This window comes from Oratosquilla oratoria, chromosome 21 (assembly GCF_046742065.1).
Source record: "Oratosquilla oratoria isolate Oo_2021 chromosome 21, ASM4674206v1, whole genome shotgun sequence".
NCBI lineage: Eukaryota > Metazoa > Arthropoda > Malacostraca > Stomatopoda > Squillidae > Oratosquilla > Oratosquilla oratoria.
In genome coordinates, this window is record NC_134797.1 from 57,497,185 (window position 1) to 57,519,299 (window position 22,115).

General features: G+C 36.5%; 1 protein-coding gene across 1 annotated transcript in view; it reads left to right on the plus strand.

Annotated features, from left to right (window-relative positions):
• Positions 1-237: 237 nt before the first annotated feature.
• Positions 238-22,115, plus strand: part of LOC143037167 (transcription initiation factor TFIID subunit 1-like) — a 69,848-nt gene continuing 47,970 nt past the window's right edge. Inside the window, exons 1-6 of the mRNA XM_076205285.1 lie at positions 238-275; positions 7,456-7,729; positions 9,867-9,956; positions 13,131-13,345; positions 18,788-19,021; positions 19,529-19,720. Coding sequence (XP_076061400.1) covers positions 7,456-7,729; positions 9,867-9,956; positions 13,131-13,345; positions 18,788-19,021; positions 19,529-19,720 — 1,005 coding nt within the window. The 5' untranslated portion in view covers positions 238-275. The remainder of the gene's footprint in view (positions 276-7,455; positions 7,730-9,866; positions 9,957-13,130; positions 13,346-18,787; positions 19,022-19,528; positions 19,721-22,115) is intronic.

Below are 22,115 nucleotides of genomic sequence, written 5' to 3' on the forward strand. Positions count from 1 at the left end.
GAAGACTTAGGAATTAATTGGGCTTTGAGTGTTGTAGATCCGACGCAGACAGAAATTCATTACTTTATCAGAATTAATTCTATACGACGAGAGGCAGGGCCGGGATAAAATTTCGTGCGATTGGTAACTAAATAATGATCAATCATAACGTCACACTATGACCCGTAAGAACAACTTCGCTTCTCGAATGAAAACAACTCCGTCTCCGTATCACAAACATAATAGTTTACTATTTAGCAGTATTGGGGAAGGGTTGGGAAAGCGTCTCCGGAAAGGTTAGCATTTACTTATTAAGGAGTTGCTGAAAGACAAATTTTCTAATACTATATGATTTTATCGGTAGGAAAGAGTAATCGTGGTCCAATAAATTCCACATTTTATACTGAATTACCAGCAGTTAACATTTTTGTTTGACAGGAATCAGGATGTTGCCAAAAATCATTATCATAAGATCATTCCTATAATAAGGAGTTCTACATTAGTTTTACTTTCCCCTGTACATATATTATAAATAAATAACATGGTAATTTCAATCAGAAAGTAGTCTGTTGTTAGATTATTATTTTTGGTAGAGATGGAGTTAAATGATGCCACTGATAGTGAAACAAAGTTAAAGTTAAGTGTCCTGAACAAGAAGAAAAATAGCAAAATTATATTTAATGTAGTGGCATATAACCTAACGTGCTAAATGAAAGAATAAAAGAAGAGTTAAAAGGGCAATTTATACAATAATTTGACAGTTTTCACCGAATGAAACTAACTAGTTAAAAAATAAAGCTACTTCATCTTTATGTGCAGTTTTCACCATTTTGATAGGGAAATAGCCAACAAGTTTTTAATAGGTTGTATATAGCTAGGATGAAGTTACTTTGGATGGAAAACTTTGGTAAAATTCCAGCATTATGCAAACACAGATATTTAACATGAAATTTGTGTTTTTCAATAGGCAGCTCCTAACCTAATATAAGCTCATCCAATCTGAACTAATTTAACCTAATATATTAATTCCATAGAAAAAATAAATCTTTCAAATTCAAAATAGACCAAAGTAAAAAATGTTTTTAGTGTGTGATACTGGAATAGAATCCAAACTTTGATGGGTCATACTATAGGTTGACAAGTAACATATTTGGACTGAGAAGTAATTCAAAATAACTGACAAGCAGCATATAAATTAATATAATGGTTGTTTTTGTGGTGAAAATTATTTCTACTATGTCATATATGAAAATTATACTATTTTAGCTGTGTACACCTTGGTGATGTAGCATTGGAAAATCAAATATTAATTTTGTAAATTATAATACATGAACGTAATATGCAATTTTCTTGGCGGAAATAAAAAACAAAAAACCTTGCTACAAGCAAATTGACTAATAAATGAAGTCGATAGGATATGGTCCAGATGCCATGCCAGTCCATTGTGGACTGCGGTCTCACTAATTGCCGAGCAAAACCGATAAAAGCCGAACAAACCAACAAAACCCAAACAAGGACGGTTTTTGCTCAAATGCACACTTCTATACATTTATGGTTGCATTATTTGAACTATTTTCTTTAAAATGTGTGATTTCCATGTAATATGATCAAAGAGAAGTTACGTTTTTATCCTCTGCAAAATTACCGAACACAGCTACGATTCATCTAGCCCGCCGTCTATGATCACTGGTGGTATGGATCAAACTACACTCTTTTAAGTTTCTTACTGTTGTGTTATTAGTGTAATAGACTGCATATAGTTGAATTATTTCAACTATTTTCTTTAAAATGTGTGATTTTCATGTAATTTGACCAAAGAGAAGTTATGTATGACGTAACACATTTTAAAGAAAATAGTTGAAATAATTCAACTATATGCAGTCTATTACACTAATATCATAATAGTAAGAAACTTAAAAGAGTGTAGTTTGATCCATACCACCAGTGATCATAGACTGCGGGCTGGGTCGAATCGTAGCTGTGTTTGGTAATTTTGCAGAGGATAAAAACGTAATTTCTCTTTGATCATATTACATGGAAATCACACATTTTAAAGAAAATAGTTCAAATAATGCAACCATATATATATATATATATAGAAGTGTGCATTTGAGAATAAACCATCCTTGTTTGGGTTTTATTGGTATGTTTGGCTTTTATCGGTTTTGTTCGGCAATTAGTGAGACCCGTGGACTGGGTGTTCTCCAACTCCAGATGATATTAATAAGCACTGTTACAAAGACAATAGGGCTTCCTTGGACTTTATGAGAGAACATGGGGTTCTGCCGTTGTCTGTTAATTGCCTGAGGTACAATAATAAGTGGGCTGTCAACATCTGTGATGATGATGATCAGGATGATCTTTAGAATTTGAGGTACCAAATTACTAAATATAGGTAAGGTTAGAATAGACTAATTTATCATCCTTTCATTTCTTCAACCTTGGCATTTATTAAAACAAACATGGCATATCATTCAGCTGAAATGACTTCGTTTGTTAGTACAGTAAGACCTCTCATTAATGGACATTGATTAACTGTGTTTGCAGTGTTTTCGGTGTTTTTGGTGCTGTTGTTTAGTGCGTGCAATCCCTATGCCACCCAAAAACCACTCCAAAACACCGCAAACACAGCTAATTAACGTCCGTTAATGAGAGGTCTCACTGTAATTAGGTTTTAGCAAATTTTTTTTTATTGATTTCCGCCAAGAAAATTGCATATTATGTTGATCTATCATAATTTACAAAATTAATAATTGATTTTCTATTGCTATATTGTGTAGGTGTGCACAACTAAAAATTTACCAAAATTATTATCATTCACTGAAGAAACAAGTTTTTCTCTGTCAACAAGTAAACCAAGTGACCCGAACCACTCAGTAGCAACACTGTGATAAGGGGTTATTTTGTATTCTTTTAAATGTTTTGTGGACCTCTGTCAGTAATTATGTATCACCTAAAGTATTTTTTATTTGATGAAATGTTACATTGACAAACAAATTGCTGAACTTAAGCATGTTAGGTCGTCCAACCATTCTGAAACAAGAAAGATAAGGTGACCTATTCTGATAAATGAGCCAATTTTGATGTATCAGCAGTATGATCCTCATTTTTGTACCAACCAAGCAATTTGCTCTGGAACCAAGATGGCAGGTCACCTGATAGCGGTGTATGAGGGGTTTAACACTTGTTGGCAGAGAAAAACTTGCTTCATTAGTGAGGGAGAATAACTTATATATATTGTAACAGAAATAATTTTCACCACAAAAACAAGCATTATATTAATTTATATGCTGCTTGTTAGTCATTTTGAGTTACTTGTTGATCCAAATATTTGACTAGTCTGTCCTTACTTTTATTATTATTATTTTTTTTACTTTGTGTTTATTCTCGACTCCTGCTTCATCTTTCTGATGCTCTGGGAGTCATACCTTATATCCTCATTCTGGTAATTTATTACACTATAAAACTCTAATTTGCATGTATTTAGTGTAACAATCACTAAATAGGTATGTTTTCAATTTCTTGAAAGTATCAACATTATCACTTTCTTTTATCTCTCTGGGAAGTCAATTAAATAGCCTTGGGGCATGTGTTCTGAAGGCTGTAAATCCCAGCATAAAAGGATCATCACTACTTCTAAGAGATACAGCTGATCCAGGTTGATGATCTTCCAGTATTTGCCTTAAGTAATCTGGTTTCCCATATCTAATTGTCTGGTATACCATAACACAAATTTTAAATATAATTCTGGTTTTAATAGGAAGCCAGTTAAGCCAGTACAGGTGTAATTCTGTCATGTCTTGCCACACCTTTTATTAATCTAACAGCCCTGTTCATGATATATTGTAATTTCCTTAGCTGGTAGTTTGGCAATCCATAGTATAATGAATTACAGTAGTCTACTAATAACATGATTGTGTATAAGTTTTCTCAATGAAGACTCATCAGTATATTTCTTTACAAATGCAATATTTCTCAGATAATAGCCTACCATTCTAACAATTTTGCCTATTTATTAATTCATGAGTAATTGGTGAGGAACAGTGTGGATTTAGGACGGGTAGAGGTTGTGTAGATCAGATCTTTGTGGTAAGACAGATATGTGAGAAAGCTATAGGAAAGGGGAAGGATGTTTTTTGGGCTTTTATGGATCTGGAAAAGGCTTATGATAGGGTAGACAGAAAGGCACTGTGGGAGGTTATGCAGATTTATGGGATAGGAGGAAAGCTTTTGGGAGCTGTCAAGAGTTTTTATGTGAGTAGTAGAGCATGTGTTAGGATTGGAAATGGAGAGAGTGAGTGGTTTGAAGTAAAGGTGGGACTTCGTCAAGGATGCGTTATGTCGCCCTGGCTGTTCAACTTATACATGGATGGGGTGGTGCGAGAGGTGAATGCTAGGGTAGTGAGTCAGGGATTGGAAATGGTTAAAGAAAATGGAGAAAAGTGGGAGGTGAGCCAGCTGTTGTTTGCGGACGACACTGCGCTTGTGGCAGGGTCAGAGGAGGGATTGAGGAAGCTGGTGGCAGAGTTTGGGAGAGTATGTGATAGAAGAAAGCTAAAGATAAATGTGGGTAAAAGTAAGGTGATGAGATGTACAAGGGGTGAAAGTGGCAGTAGACTGGAAGTGAACATTAAGGGAGAGCGACTGGAGGAAGTGGATAGTTTTAGATACTTGGGTGCAAGTGTAGCAGGAAAAGGTGGAGTGAAGGTGGAGGTAGAATGTAGACTGAGAGAAGCGAGTAAATGCCTTGGTGGTTTAAAGAGTGTAATGAGAAATAGACATTTGGGAATGGATGCGAAGAGGAGACTGTATGAAGGAGTGATTGTGCCAACAGCACTGTATGGGGCAGAAACGTGGAACATAAGAGAAGAAGAGAGAAGGAGTTTGAATGTGTTTGAGATGAGGTGTCTGAGAAGTATGGTGGGGGTTACTAGGCTAGATAGAGTGAGAAATGAGGAGGTGAGGAGGAGAACAGGGGTGAAAAAGGATTTGGGAGAGAGGGTTGATGAAAGAATATTAGGAGGGTTTGGACACATGGAAAGAATGAGTGAAGAAAGACTAGTAAAAGAGGTATGGAAGGCAGATGTGGAGGGAGTGAACATGAGGGGACGTCCTAGGATGAGGTGGATGGATGGGGTGAAGGGGACTTTGGGGAAGAGGGGAATGTCTGTTGAGGAAGGAAGGGAGAGGACGGAAGACAGAGGTGAGTGGAGAATGGTTGTATATGGATGATGTTGTGACTGCATGGGGAGAAATGGGCGGGGGGGTGGGGGGTGGGGTAGTGTGTGTGAGTGAGTTTTGACGCAGCCCGAAGGGATTTCTCCCCGTCCTCTCCTTATATGCAAGGGGGGACGGAGAGGGGGGGTCGCCGATTAAATGAAGCGGCCTTGCTGTGGATGTGCTGTGTCCTGCGACACTGCTTCTGACCCAGGGCGGTGGGCAGGTTGCAGGGATGACCCGTCATCCAGGAGGTGCTCAGATGAGAGGAAGGGTGGGAGGGGTGTGGAGTGTATTTAGGGATGAAATGGGTGGGAGTGTTTTTATGCCTTTCCCTTTTTGGCTACCTCCCTTGGAAGGGGGAAAAAGCCTTGGTATATGTATGTATGTATTAATTCATGGATAGGTTTCTATCTATCAACACTCTTAAATCCTTCACTGATTTACTTCCATCAGTCTCACTTCCTCCAACATTTAGACTTTGAATATCCTTCAGCCTACTTAGATCTCCTCTTTTTCCAACAATCAGACACTCAGTTTTATTCTCATTCAATTTTAACTGTTTTAAATCCATCCATTCTTTAATTTCCATCATAACCTCTCTTAGCTTTCTTACTGTGTCATCAACATTATTGAATATTAAATAAAACAGAGTATTATCAGCAAATAGCTTAAAGCTTACTACATGTCTCTTTAGTATATGTGATAGTTCAATTGTATAGATACAAAAAAGAATAAGACCCAGTACACTACCTTGTAGATCCCATCTTGATAGATTCTGGGTTCCAGACAAGGAATTTCCTATCTGTACACAATAGGTTCTCCTTTCAATGTAGTCCTTCAAGCTCCAGTGCCTCACCTTCAACACCAATATTATCCAGATCTTCCACTAACAAACTATGCACCACAGTATCAAAAGTGGCACTCAAGTCCAAAAGGATCAGAACACCACATTTTCCATCATCCATCAAAAGAATCAAATAATTTATTACAGAATATAGTAGTTTCAGTTGTTGAGTATAATTGTCTGTAAACTGATTGTTCATCAGGCAAAACTTGTTTTCATTGTAAAATTTCTTTAAGTTGATAAATTTGACACTGGTCTATATGAGCTTAAAAGTTGACTATCTAGAGCTCCCTTGTTGGTTTTCAGTATGACTGAACTTTGGCTGTTTGCCCATTTATTGGTTTATGGTCCATTTTACTTGATTCTCTTGATTGAATATATTTTTTTCTGTTGCATGTAAGCCATTTGTGAAATTTCAGTCTCTCCAACTTCTTACAATCTTGAGGCATGTTTATAGGAATATACCAAATTTAAAAATTTTTGATGTTACTGAGCTGAAAATGAAGAAAATTATTGGTGAAATGAAAAAAGTTAAAATTCTCTGGACCAGATGAGATCTCTCCTCAGGTAATCAGGGAACAGGTAACAGAATTAATAAGAACATTGTATATATTATTTAGATACTCATTCTGGGAGCCATGGGTCTCCAGCAAAAGTCCTGGGACATTGGATTGATTGATTCCAAATTATTGTTTTAATTGAGGTTCACTGACTACCCACTTCTCTACAGTGACCACTAATGGCTCTTTGGCCTTCCCACAAATCTCACCAGGAAGAAACACTGGACTGTTGTCTGCGTTGTATTAATGTGGTTAATTTTCTTTGGCACTGGCTAGCAGGAGCAAGAAGAGGGGAACAGTCACTGATTGTCAGCTTGCTATTCTTAAGTTGTACTGTCAGCTCTCTTTATGTTAAAATAAGAAGGAAAGATAGTTGAAGCTGGTATACTTTAGACTCAGTCCTTAGGCTGTGTGTCAGACCCTCAGGGCTGCAGCTCTTTAGAGGTGAGGATATTGATGGGAGGTAATTATCTCTAGTTTCTATCTCATAGGATCAGCTTGTGCAGATTTCCATCATTGGTCCTACCTTCCAGAAGATAACTTGTAATCAGATTTTGATGTATTTGAACATATTTCCATGGGACTTATATGTTTATTTATTTTTTGGCAACTGAAAGAGTTTAAGAAAAGTTAATTATTCAATCAATATGAATGGGATAGGATATGAAATAGAATTTATTTATAAAGATTATCATGAACAAATTAAATATACTTTACCAGTGCAGGTCTTTAATAACAAATGAGCCAGAATCTTATCGTGAACCAGATGTAATTTTTCAAAGGATTTACATACCATACTATTTACATTATGGTACAGGTTACTTGTAATGTGACCATTGTATGTTTTGTTAGATGGCAGACAGCGACGAGGAAGAACAGAACCAGGAACAGTCCACACCTAGTGCAAGAAGTGGCACCAGTCAAACCCTGTCTCTCACCAGTTTCCTCTTTGGCAACATTGACACAAGTGGTCAACTGGAGAGTGATGTCTTTGATGTGGAATGTAAGAGACAGTTAGCCTCTCTCTCCAGATTGGGACTGGGTTCACTGCTTCGACAGGTCACAGATGATGATGATGAGGATGAAGATGAGGATGACGATGATGATGATCAAGATGATGATGAAGGTAAGGAAATGCTTGTCGATCTTCAAGCTGCCCAAGGAAAAGTAGTGTTTTGATAAGCTTTGTATTTCACTGTGGTCAGCAAAATAGCTAGTAGAATCTTTATTAGTTACAACCATCCCTTACTGTGAATATTTGATATATTTATATTGAATGTATACATTGTTTGTGTGCTGTAATTATAGTTTCTGTGTTGTGTCCAAATGCTGTACCTGCAAGTGATTGAAGTGCATTAAGTCTAGGTGTGCATTTTGCCTTTATATGTGTGATTGCTGTTTGAATGACATGGATGTATTGTATGTTATGCTAAGAATCTTGGGTATGTGTGTGTGTGGTATGGGGGTTTCCTTGATAGTTGATAAAGATGCGTGGTATGTGTTTGTCTTCTACTGTCCAGATGGTGAGAAGTGTGGCTGTGGATTTGGTTGGGATTATTTTAAGTCTATTTGTATTGAACCAGGTGTTGAGCATATGGAAGTATGGTTGTAATATTTCTGTGGCACTCTCTGCATTACAATATGTACATGTAATTGTTATGTGATCTGTGTCAGAAGAGGTTTGTATTTCTGGAGTGTGGATATATCATGCATGTATAGATTAAAGAGTGTGGGTTATAGGATGGAGTCCTAAGGTTCTCTCTTCCTAAGGTTTCTAGTGTAAAATGATTGGCCATTATAATTGGCTAGCCATCTTTTGGTATGATTGTGTATGTCTCTCATATACCTTGTTTGTGAGATTGTGTTGGAGGTGGGATTAAAAGCTTTAATAATGTCTAATATTATAAGAAGTGCTCTGTGAAGGCCTATCCAAATTGATGCCATAAAAAATTCTTTGTGTAAGGTCAATCAGAAGAGCATTTGTGGAGTGTAGTGGTCTAAAACCGATTTGTGATTTGGCAAGGTGGATATGTGGTGTGACAAGTAATATGACATGTTCTCTAACTTTGGAAGGGATGTAGAGAAGTGTGATTGGGTTGTGTGATGCTGGAACTGTTGGGTCTTTGTTAGGTTTGGGGATTGTGATGACTTTACCATGCTTCCAGATGTTGGGTATGGTGTTGTGTGTATAGCTATAGTTTGCAATGTTCATGAGTGTATATATGCCATGTGGTCTGAGGTGTTTTAGGTGGATGTTACTTATGTTGTCCTGACCACAATTGAATGAGTGCTTGAGGTTATGGATTATATGCTTCATCTGGCTGTCAATGGGGAACTCTTTCCTATGTTGTATGTTGTGTTGGTCATCAGGGTGAGGGATGAGATGGCTTGTCTGCTTGAGGGTAGGGTGACTGTAGTTGTAGTGATTGCTGCATGAGAGCATGGTGTGTTACTGTTGGATAGTGTATTGGTGTTGAGTGTCTTGAACAATTTTTTGGTGTTTGTTTTGTCATTGTGTTGACAATGGTTTGCCAATTTAGTGCTTTTTGTTCATGTACTTTTTTATTGACCTCGGTGTTAAGTCTTAATATTTGGTCTATTATATTTGAGGGATAAATATGGGGATTGTGTGTTTGAGTGCGTTGCAGTGTTTGATAAGGCGTTGAATTTCTGGTGTGAAATATGGATGGTGTGATTCGATATTGCTTCTGGGGATGTATTTTTTGTCTGTGTTTTGTATGGTTATGCATAGAAGTGTCTATGTGATTAGTGTACTGTTCAGTGTCTTGAAGTGTTGTTCTGGCTCTTCAGTGACAGCTTCCAAGTTTGTTCTTTTCTAATTAGTGTATGTGTGTCAGTGGCCAACTGGGGTGTATCGTGTTTTGGTGGGAATGATGATTGGAAGGTGATCACATCCAAGGACTCCTATCACTTTCCAAGAAGTTGTTGTGGTTAAACAGAGGAATGAAAGTGATGTCAGGTGAGTAGGGGGTGTAGAGGTATATAGATAGATAGATCCATGACATCATCAATGTGTCAGCTCTCGGATGGCAACAATTATTATTTTCTCTATATGAATACTGAATTGGTAACTAGATGTCTTTTTATATTTATTTCATTTCAATAAACATTTTTTGCTTAAAACATTAGTTGTTTTAGAACTTTCAGTTAAATTGCTGGTTACATAATGCAGTTGGTCCTCATTGTAGATAATTTTGAAAGTTTGTCATTTCTTTATAATGATTTCATTATTACTTTTTCAGATGTTGGTGAAAAGAGTCCATCTGCCATTGACTTTTCAGACATCAATGAAGTTGCAGAAGATGATTCACTCATTCAATCTAAAGATGAAGGTTTGTGTTGATTATATTTTTGTGTATATATTTTTATGAAAAATTAGTGTACGGTCTGGGAGTAATTGATATGTTTATAACTTTTTGTGACATTACTGATAATATTATGTTAAATCCTCAGGTATTTCACTCACTATTTCCAGAGTAATTAATTATTATAACTAGGCAATGTGTACTTTCCAGTTTTTTGTATAATTTCATATCTTGGAACTGTAGTATGTTTTGAATAGTTTTGAGATATGAACTGCTACTTATCTGTTGCTTATTGAACCCCATATTGTTTTGGTACACATTTTGGTAAGAAGATGGATATGTGAAAAGTATTTAGGAAAAAGTAGGGATGCTTTTGGAGAAGGTGAATTAAAAGCTTTGGGGAGCTTGTTACAAACATATGGAATTGAGGGAAGTGTGTCAAGAGTGGTCAAGAGTTTTTACATGAGAAGTAGGCATATGTAAGGGTGAGGATTAGAAAGAGTGATTCACCACATATTTGGATCACATGTTAAACTCATGATCAATAGTTATTACCCTCCTGGATGAGAGCTCAGAACTTGGATATGGCTTGTTCAGTGGGTAATGTTGTAATATTTTACACGCACACATGAAAAATTACTAGGGAAGAAAAAAAAAACACTGGTTCAACAGAAGATGTGCACTGGCAGAAAGTGACGAGACAAAACATAGGACAGGTGGCAAAAAGAACAAAAAAGTCTAAAGATGATTGCAGAAAAGCCAGAAATGTACAAGAATATGAAAAGAAGAAAGGAACTTTGAGAAGGATGTAATTGACAGATACAAAGCCTGACATAAACTATTTTACAGGTTTCTTAATGGTAAGCTGAAGTGCTAAATAGGACTATCCAAATTGAAAATTGAAGGAATTACATATGAGGATGCAAAAACACAAACAGAAATGATAAAAACTGTCAGGCAGTACTTAATAGGGATGAAGAGTTTGAGAGAGAAAAATGGAAAGAATGTGAACATAATGAATTACACAACAGTGGTAATGGAAGATTGGAAGTAAGGAATGCCCTGAGATCTGATGAGATATCAAATTGGAGGCATGTCATTCTTATATTTTTTGACAGATTACAGGTCTCCCCTGTATTGTCCTTATGTGTGCTTCAGGTGATAGGGTCTTTGATTATGATACTTAGATCCTTAGATCCTTTTCCTCTTTTGGTTCTCTTATTATTTTGTTTCACATTTCTTAATTCGTAATCACAAAAGACTGATGGTAGATTACAAAATGGGTAATGAAATAATAAGAAAAGAAAAGGAGGAGAAGGATCTAGATATCATAATCAAACAACTTGAAGTGCACATAAGGACAACAGCAGGAGAGACCTGTAATTTGTCTAAAATATAAGAGTGGTATATCTCTACATGGATATATATATATATATATATATTTGGATGATGGAGAACATAAACACAGGGGAAGGCTCGGAACCCTATGCACTCTAACGTTTCGTTCGCGTAGAACTTCTTCAGAGAGTGTATGTAGAACTGCAATTGGAGTTTATGTACTAAATCTAATTATCTTTTCGGACACTTGGGAAAGGTCGTTTTTCTGGCGTGTTTTAGAATTAAAATACTAGTTTCTTTAGCTAAATTGATAAACCCTCTTCGATGATTCGATGAATTATTAGTAGAAATATATGCTGATTCAACAATTCTTCTAGTGAATTTATCAAAACCTTTATGTAGCACTTCAGCTTCTCTCCAGTTTGGTAAATGATCGAATTTTTCCGCATGAACTACTAAAGAATTAGATGTCTTATGTGCTTTTATGTCGTTTTTATGTTCATAAATTCTTTTTTCTAATCCTCTTGACGATTCGCCATAATAAGCCATTGAGCAACTATTACACGGGATTTTGTATACGACGCTGTTTTCGGAATTGGTTCTCTTTTCAGAAGTCTTTATTAAATCACCTATCCTCTTGTTAGTTATTTTAGCTATGTTTATACCTGATTTTGTTAAATATTTGTCTATTATTGGTGACGTTTCTGAGCCAGGTACTGATATAAAAGACTTCTGAAAAGAGAACCAATTCCGAAAACAGCGTCGTATACAAAATCCCGTGTAATAGTTGCTCAATGGCTTATTATGGCGAATCGTCAAGAGGATTAGAAAAAAGAATTTATGAACATAAAAACGACATAAAAGCACATAGGACATCTAATTCTTTAGTAGTTCATGCGGAAAAATTCGATCATTTACCAAACTGGAGAGAAGCTGAAGTGCTACATAAAGGTTTTGATAAATTCACTAGAAGAATTGTTGAATCAGCATATATTTCTACTAATAATTCATCGAATCATCGAGGAGGGTTTATCAATTTAGCTAAAGAAACTAGTATTTTAATTCTAAAACACGCCAGAAAAACGACCTTTCCCAAGTGTCCGAAAAGATAATTAGATTTAGTACTTAAACTCCAATTGCAGTTCTACATACACTCTCTGAAGAAGTTCTACGCGAACGAAACGTTAGAGTGCATAGGGTTCCGAGCCTTCCCCTGTGTTTATGTTCTCCATCATCCAAATAATTTGTCTAAAATACTTATCCATATATATATATATATATGTATATGCAATAAAAACACTAGGAGCGTGTGTTCACAAATGCGTAAGTAACCACTAGGAAAAGTAAACTAACGAAGCAGAGCGCTTTCTTATAATTACATCTTCAGTCCTTCTTTGTATCTGCACTGAAGATGTAATTATACGAAAGCGCTCTGCTTCGTTAGTTTACTTTTCCTAGTGGTTACTTACGCATATATGTATATATGCTCTGTTAGTAGTATCTCAATTCATGTATCAAGATATCCTTTACCAATTTTATTCTGAGTAGGGCAGTGAACAAGATGCAGGGATGACCTGTCATCCAGGAGGTGCCAAGATAAGACGGAGTGTAGAGGGTGGAGGGGAGTGGAGTGTATTAGGGATGGAATGGGTGGGGATGGTTTTTATGCCTTTGTTTTTTGGCTACCTCTCTTGTAAGGGGGAAAAAGCCTTTGGTATATGTAAGTATTCTAAGTAGTGCCAGATTGTTTTACTCAGTAGAAACAATGTCACTGTAGTAAATATTGTTATTTGTAGAATTGGGTAGCAGAGAAGGTAATGAGTTTAATGATATGCTTTCTTTAATGTTCTTTTTATCCAATAGATGACTACGATGCAGATGATGATGGTGAGGGGAACAAGAATGATTCAGAGCTGATGCCACCTCCACCTCCACCACAGGAGGGTGGAGGTGCACCAGCAAGTGGTGCAATGCAGCCAGAGAAAAAACTACTTAATACACCACTCGCAGCCATGCTCCCTCAGAAATATGTCAATGTGGATGTCAGAGAGCTGTTTCCAGATTTCAGGAGTGATGCAGTAAGGACTGATCATGTTACTTGTAGATTTACTAGACCAGGAGTGGACAAATATTGGCACACGTGTCAGTTGTGGCATGCCAGTGACTTTTCTTTGAGAAAATAATGAAATAGATAAACCTCCAACTTCTTTGCTGAATTTTGTATTTCAGTTCAACAGCATTTGATTTGATCAATTATATATATATATATATATATATATATATATATATATATATATATATATATATATATATATACACACACACATATATGTACATACATACAAACACACACACACACACACACTTCAACGAACGGACGGCTTAGAGGACGTTCTGAAGAAAAGTGAAGTTTCGTGGATCCCAAAGCAAAGGAAGTGCCTATTGTATTTACAGGGTGGGGGGGGAAATTGCTCGTGGGGTAGTGGGAAAGTAGGGAAAGAAGAGAAGGGGAGGGATTGCTGAGGGAAATGGAAGGAAATGAGGAAGGAGAAGACTTGGCCCAGGCAGACAAACGAAATGTAAACACCAAAAAAACGGCCCCCCGACCAGCTGAGTGACGACGAAATGTCTAATAAAAATGTAAAGATTAGAAGTATAGATAAGAGCAATACAGTAGAAAGTGATGAGAATATTTTCCAGGGATTTAAAGAGGGTGGGGGGGACACAAACCCCCCCCCGACTGACAAGACTAGAAGAGAAGTTCGATAAGATGATCGAGGACTGGGAGCGTAGGTTCGGTCATGTTAACAACATTGTACAGAGGGTTGAAAAATTGGAAGAACTAAAGAAGGAGAACAAAAACTTAACTAAGGAAATAGAAGACCTAAAAAGACAGTTAAAAGAAGTAAAAAAGGAGAATGAAGAGTTAAAGATGAATAATAAAGAAAACAGAGAGGGATGGAAGACAATTCAAGAAAACAGTAAAGTTGCATTTACTGACAAAATCAAACAGCAAATGAGAGAACAAACTGAAGACTCAGTTATTAAAGTGATGAGACAGAAGGAGAATATAGTAAGAGACTTAGCTGATAAAAAGAAATGTATAATTATATTAGGAATGGAAGAGAAACATAACCCAGATAGAACCTCAAGAACCAATGAGGAAAATGAAAAAGTAAGCAGTTTACTAAAATTAGTTCAGGAAGATGAACCAGAAATTATGAAGGAAATTGAGGAAAAATTCAGGCTCGGAAAGTATAGTACAGATAAGACCAGACCAATTAAGATTAAATTCAGGTCACAAACGACGGCAGAGAATATCTTATCCAAAACAGGGAAACTAGCAACAAGTGAACAATATAAAAAGGTATGGATAAAGAGGGAAATGAATAAAGAGGAAAGAGAGGAAGAAAAGCAGAAAAGACTTGAAGCTAAGAAAAAAAAACGAGAGCAGAACGGAGTCAGAAAAAGAGAGATTCTATTGGAGAGTAGTGAATATGAAACTAAGGCAGTTCGACATACAAGAGAAAAACAAAAGGGAAACAGAGAACACAATGGAAGTGACAGAAAACTAAGAGTGTCTTACACAAATATAGATGGATTAATAACAGGATTGAATGAGCTGAATGATTATTTGAAGGAAAAAGAACCGGACATAATGGGAATTGTAGAAACAAAATTAAAAGGCCCACTACCACCCAACAGTGTGACATGATGCATATAATTATTGGATTAAAAACAGAGAAAAAGCAAGGGGGTGGAGTTATGTTCCTGACTAAGAAGGATATAAACGTGAGGGGTGTCATATATGGAAAGAATACAGTAGAGATGATTATGATAGAAGTGGAAGACAGAGATAAGATGAGCAGAAAATTTGTGATAAATTATGTGCCTCCGAAAACAGCCTCATGGGAGGAGAGTGAACATGAAAGTATGTTAGAGGACACAAAGATAACATTAAATAAAATAATGGAAGATGGAGGAAGAATAGTTATAATGGGTGACTTTAATTGCAAAGAAATCTGCTGGGAAGAAATGACAGTAAAGGGTGGAGACGGCTCATGGGGAAACGCTCTACTTGAGATGATTACTGACCATACAATGACACAATGGATACAGGAGAACACTAAGTATAGAAATGAAGAAGAACCATCGAGACTAGACTTAATAATTACATCTGAACCTAGAATAGTGGACAAGATTGAATATAAAACACCAATAAGTAAAAGTGACCACATATTGATTGAACTGGAACTTAATGAAGAAAAATATATGAAAAGAAATGAACAATATAGAAAAGGAAGAATGATGTATGAAAAAACAAACTTTGATAAAATAAGAGAATTCTTTCAAAAAGAAAAATGGGAAGAAATATACAAAGAAGAAACAACAGTGGAAGAGAAATGGAATATTTTGACAAAAATTTACAAAAAAGGAGTGGAAAAGTATGTCCCAAGACAAAAACAAGAAAAAGAATATGTAAAATGCTGGTACAACAAAAGTTGTAGGGAGTTAAAAGACAAAAGAGACAAAGCCTGGACCAGATGGAAAAAAGACAGAAGACTTGAAAAATGGAAAATATATACCGGTTATAGAAATGAATATGTACAAACGTGCAGAGAGGAAAAGAGAAAATATGAAAAAGATGTCATAGAAAAGTGTAAAGATCAACCAAAACTATTCTACAGATTTGTAAACAATAAACTGAAAAACAAACAAGACTTGGAGAAAGTAAGACAAGGGGGAGTTGAATACACTGAGGAAATGGAAATGGCGGAAATTATGAACAAACATTTTAAATCAGTGTTTACAAGGGAGAACATACAACCTGAAGAGATTGAATGGAAAGAGAAAGTCCCCCCTATGGAAGAAATAGAAGTAACAAAGAATGAAATATTGACACACTTGAGTAATCTTGATGTCAGAAAATCGCATGGACCAGATGAAATAGCAAACTGGATTCTGAAAGAATGCAGGAATGAACTGGCAGACAAAATACATAGCATACTAAACAGTTCCTTGAAAGAAGGAAAAGTTCCAGAAGATTGGAAAAAAGCAAATATAGTACCTATATATAAAGGAGGAAATAAAGAAGAACCTACAAACTATAGACCAGTCTCTAACAAGTACAATAGCAAAAATTTGTGAAAGAATTATCAAAAGTAGATGGGTAAAATATTTAGAAAAAAACAAAGTGTTAAATCCAATGCAATTTGGATTCAGACAAGGACGATCATGCGTCACCAATTTAATATGTTTCTATTCAAGGCTAATAGATATAATACAAGAAAGAGATGGATGGGCGGACTGTGCATTTCTAGACCTAAAGAAAGCTTTTGACAAAGTACCACATAAGAAGTTGCTTAAGAAATTAGAAACTGAAGGAGGAATACAGGGCAAACTGCTAAATTGGATGGAAGACTTTTTGCAAGAAAGAAAAATGAGAGTAGTGATAAGAAACCAGCACTCAAAATGGGATAAAGTAATAAGCGGTGTTCCGCAGGGAACAGTACTGGCCCCAATAATGTTTGCTATATATATTAATGATATGGATGAAGGAATTGAAAGCTATATGAGCTTCTTTGCAGATGATGCAAAACTACTAAAAAGAGTGAAAACAGAAGAAGATTGTGAATCACTACAGAGAGATATATATAAAGTATAGGAATGGAGTAGGAAGTGGGAGATGGAGTTCAATACAAAAAAGTGTAGTATAATGGAATTTGGAAAAAGCAAAAACAGAATAACAGGATCATATAATTTGGGAGAAGAAGGAATAAAAAAAGTAGAAAATGAGAAGGACCTGGGAGTCATTGTTATGAATAATATGTCACCTGAGAAACATATGAATAAGATTTTTGGAGAAACTTATAATTTAATAAGAACAATCAAAGTTGCATTTACATACCTGGATGAAGAAATGGTGAAGAAAATCCTAATCACCCTGATAAGACCAAGATTGGAATATGCAGCAACGATATGGTCACCAAGTACAAAAAAATGTATAAGAAAACTTGAAAGAATACAAAGAGCAATTACAAAATTGGCACCAACACTCTCAAAACTATCATATGAAGAGAGACTAGAAAAACTTGAACTACAGACACTAGAGCAAAGAAGAGAGAGAGGAGATTTGATAGCTATTTACAGAATCATGAAAGGCATGGAAATTACTGATAGAGAGAATCTGATAAAATGGGATGACAGAAATACAAGAGGACACGGAAAGAAAATAAAAAAAGACAGCTATAGAAGAGATTTGAAAAAGAACAGCTTTCCTCACAGAGTAATAGACAGTTGGAACAAGTTAGATGAGAAAGTGGTGTGTGCAAAAACAATACATGAATTTAAAAATAGTTTAGATAAAATGAGATATGAAGACGGGACCCCACGAGCATAGCTCCCCTTCCCGTAAAATACAACTAGGTAAATACACACACACACACACAGGGCCGAAATTATTTCGGTATTGCTGTGCTTCGGGTCGTTACTCTGACTTTCGTGGGCAGGGAGTTGGGGGTGTGTGTGTGTGTGAAAGGTCATAGCATTACCCATAGATCGGTCATACGAGCTCTGAGCTCTCTTTCGGGAGGGAAATAGCTGTCGATCACGAGTCCAACACGTGATCGAAAGACCAAGGTGAGGTGAGGTGAATACACACACACATACACACACACACGCACACACACCAAGAGGTCTGTACTATCCCCCAGACACTTTAATCTATACATGCATGACATACCCACACCCCAGAAATACAAACCTCTTCTTACATAGATGACATAACAATTACATGCACATATTGTAATGCAGACAGAGCCACAGAAATACTACAACCATACCCTGACATACTCAACACCTGGTTCACTATACTCAAAATAGCCCCAACCAAATCCACTTCTCACCACCTGGACAGCAGAACACAAATACATACCATGCCTCTTTATCAACACCCTCATACTACACACACACACTCACCCAAGATTCTTTACATACTGTGTGATACGCTGTTGTCATTCAAAGAAACACACCACAAACATAAAGACAAGATGCACACCTAGACACAATGCACTTAAAGTGCTTGCAGGTACAACATTCTGACCCAGGGCAGTGGGCTGGAAACAGGGATGACTCTTCATCCATGATGAGCTAATATGAGAGGGAGGAAAGGGTGGTAGATGGGAGTGGAATGGGTGGGAGAAGTTAAGTGCCTTTTGGCTTGGCTACATCCCATATAAAGAGGAAAAACCCCATGGTATATAGATACATAGGTACAATAAACAACCTACCAAATACAGTATACAAACTATGTACACATTCATTGTGGAATTATGCAAACTCTGCATGGGCCTCTAACCTCACTGAGACACACCACAACACCCTGCAGACTATACAAAACAAGTCCTCAAGACAATTACAGGCTACAGAAATACAATACTACACACACACACTACAATCATGTAAATACAAGAGAGATATTGGTTCAGGATTATATTGATATATATATATATATATTTTAGGTGCTGAGATTTGCACGGCTCTTTGGGCCTGGTAAAGCAAACAACTTGCCAAAAATTTGGAAGAGTGTCAAAAGGAAAAGGAAAAAACGGTTGCCTGAAGATTCCCCCAGAGTTGGTTCAGATGACTCATCCTCATTACCTGAAGAAAATGGATGTGTGTATGAAATTGGCAAGGGCTTACAGTTGTGTTTTGGTCCAGAGCCACCACCAGAGCTGTGCTTGCCTGATGATGAGGTAATATATAACTGGTATTCTTTTATAAGTACTTTTCAGAATAGTCTCATAGCAGAACCAATAGTGAGTACAGTAAGTCCTCGTTATATGGTACCTATGCGTTCTTGAAAACCTTACCGCAAATTGAAATTACCGTATAACATAATAGGATATGGCAGACGTACCTTCTCCCTGCTCTTTCCTCTTCAAAACACGAGCGGATACCGTATCTGAGAATTTTTCTTACCGTAAATAGAATCAAGGGTAGTAATTACCAAACACTGTAACTGTGAATTTACCGGATAAAGTATTACCAGATAAAGAGGACTCACTGTACCTGCTTGTGGTCCTGCAAGATGGATGGCAGGGAGAATCATATCCCTGGTGTCTATTTTTATAGCACATTGTATATTTCTGAATATTTACAAGAGGTATATTCATTCACCATATTGTAACTTTCTATTTTTTTCGTGTGATTTTCAACAGAAATATCTGTAATGCATATTTTTTTTTTTTTTTCATTTACAGGAGAAGTTTATTGAGAGTCAAGAGGCAGAATCACATAACAAAGGGAAAAAGGGAGATGATGGAAATAATATTGATGCCAACAAACCAAGGGAAGCAGATTGGCGGTTTGGTCCTGCTCAACTGTGGTATGACATGTTGGATGTTCCAGCCATGGGTGACAATTTTGATTATGGATTCAAAATTTTCTCTCAGGTAAGAAGAGCTGTTCAATATGTGTATGGATGGCATGGTGAGAGAGGTGGATGCAAGGGTGCTGGTTGGATTTGGGGCTTGTGAGAGTGGAGGGAAGTGGGAGGTGAGCCAGTTGCTGTTTGTGGATGATGTTTCTTGTACCGAGTCCACAGTAGAGTGAAGCAGTTAGTAGTAGAGTTTGGGAGGGTATGTGAGAGGAAGAAGCTGAAAGTAAATGTTCAAGGAGTGAGGGTGGAAATTAGCTGGATGTAAGTTTAAAGGGTGAGAGATAGAGGAAGTGTAGAGCATTTTGGGTAACATGTAGCAGGGAATGGAGGAACGGAAGTAGATATGAATTACAGGTAGTCGTCGACTTACGACCTATGCGACTTACGACTGATCGACTTTACGACCACGAGATAGTGCAATAATATTTAACATTTAATAGAGTAATAGAATTGCAATGTTATGCCTGGCAGTGCAGTACAATTACTTTGCATGCCACGAGACGCAAGTACGACAATTTTGGCAGGCTGCCGGCAGCGTCAGCATTTCAGCCAGCTAAATATTCTTTCATTTTGTTTGTTTGAAGTAAAATGTTTCCTAATTTTGCATTGCATTTTGTATTTTCATATATTTTGCAATTAATAAAATGTAACGGTAAAACTTTTTTTTGTGCCTAGGCTAGTTTGTTGTCGATAACAATATGTTCGGTACAGTACGTAAACGAAAAGAATGTGTTTTGAAATAAAATTTTACCTTACATTTTGTATTTCTATATGTTTTGCAATTATTAAAATGTAACAGTAAAACTTTTTTATGCTTAGTCTGTTGTCGATAACAATATGTTCGGTACAGCATTTTGTATTTTTATGTTTTGCGATTAATAAAATGTAACAGTAAACTTTGTTTATGCTCTGTTGTCGATATTTTCGGTATAGTACGTAAACGAAAAGAATGTGTTTTGAAATAGAAAATTTCCTAATTGTGCCTTGCAATGATTTTAATTTAACAAACAAAAAAGTATTTGTAGGTCAAAGATGACAGGACTTTATTCAGTATGCATAGGCCTAGGCTGCGTTTCCTAACGAAAATTATATAAAGTTAATGAATATTAAAGAACGTAGCTCAAAGATAATACGATTTTATTCAGTATGCATACGTTTCCTAGAGAATGTCTGGTGGTAAAATAATAAAAATGTTGAAAAATACAGTATCTAATATCATAGGTCAAAGATGATAGGTTTTTATTCAGTATGCTTAGGCCTAAGCTACGTTTCCCAAAGAAAATCAGATAAAATTATAAAAAGGTTAAAAATACTATACAACATAGTTCAAAGATGCTAAGATTATTTCAGTATGTTAAATATAATATACAAAACATATATACAGTAAGAAAAATAATATATAACGGGTAATATATAATGTATATATATAAAATCCGACTTGCGTCCAGATCAACTTACGACCTGTCTGTCGGAACCGAACTCGGTCGTAAGTCGACGACTACCTGTATAGAGTAAGTAGGTAAATGTTTGGTGGTAGGTAATGAAAAAAAATGAGAAATAGGTATCTGGGGATAAATGCACTATATGGTGCAGAGATTTGAAATTAAAGGAAACAGATAGAAGAATACATATGAGGATGTATAGAATGAGAAATTTATAGGTGAAGTGGAGAGTGAGGATGGGAAGGTGGCTGAGAGATAGGGTTGATTAAAGAATGTTGGGATAGTTTGGACATATGGAAAGAATGAATTAAGAAAGACTAGCAGAAAGAGTGTGGAAAGTGGAGGCAAATGGAGTAAAGTTGAGGGGAAGACCAAGAATAAGGTGGAAAGATAGGGTGAAGGGGTAATTGGTGAGAGGAATGTCAATCAGGAAAGGGCAAAATATAGGTTCAAGTAGAAACTACAGTACTACCTCTCGTTAACAGACTAAAAGTGGGGTAACGGTGTCCGTTGATGCGAATAATCAGTTGATTTGGAGTGGTTTTTGGGTGGCAAAGTGATTGCACAGCACTAAACAACTGCACCAAAAACACCGAAAACACCGCAAACACAGCTAATTAACATCCGTTAATGAGAGGTAGTACTGTAGTTGTAAATGGATGAGGAAGTGATGTGGCCCAAAAGGGTTTCTTTATGTTTGTTCTGTATATTTCTTGACTGGGTAAAGGGGAGTCACCATGTAATGAAGTGGTGAAGTCTGCTGTGGAGGTTCCATATTTTACTGCATTGCCTCTGACCTGAGCAAATGTGGTGGAAGACAAGGATGACCTTTCTTCCTTAAGGTAAGATAGGAGGGGCAACAAATAGGTTTGAGAATGGTGTAGGGCAGATTTGATATGGTGTAGGGCTTTGACATGGCTACCCTCTTAAAAGGGGGAAAGGGCCTTTTGATACATGTATGTATGT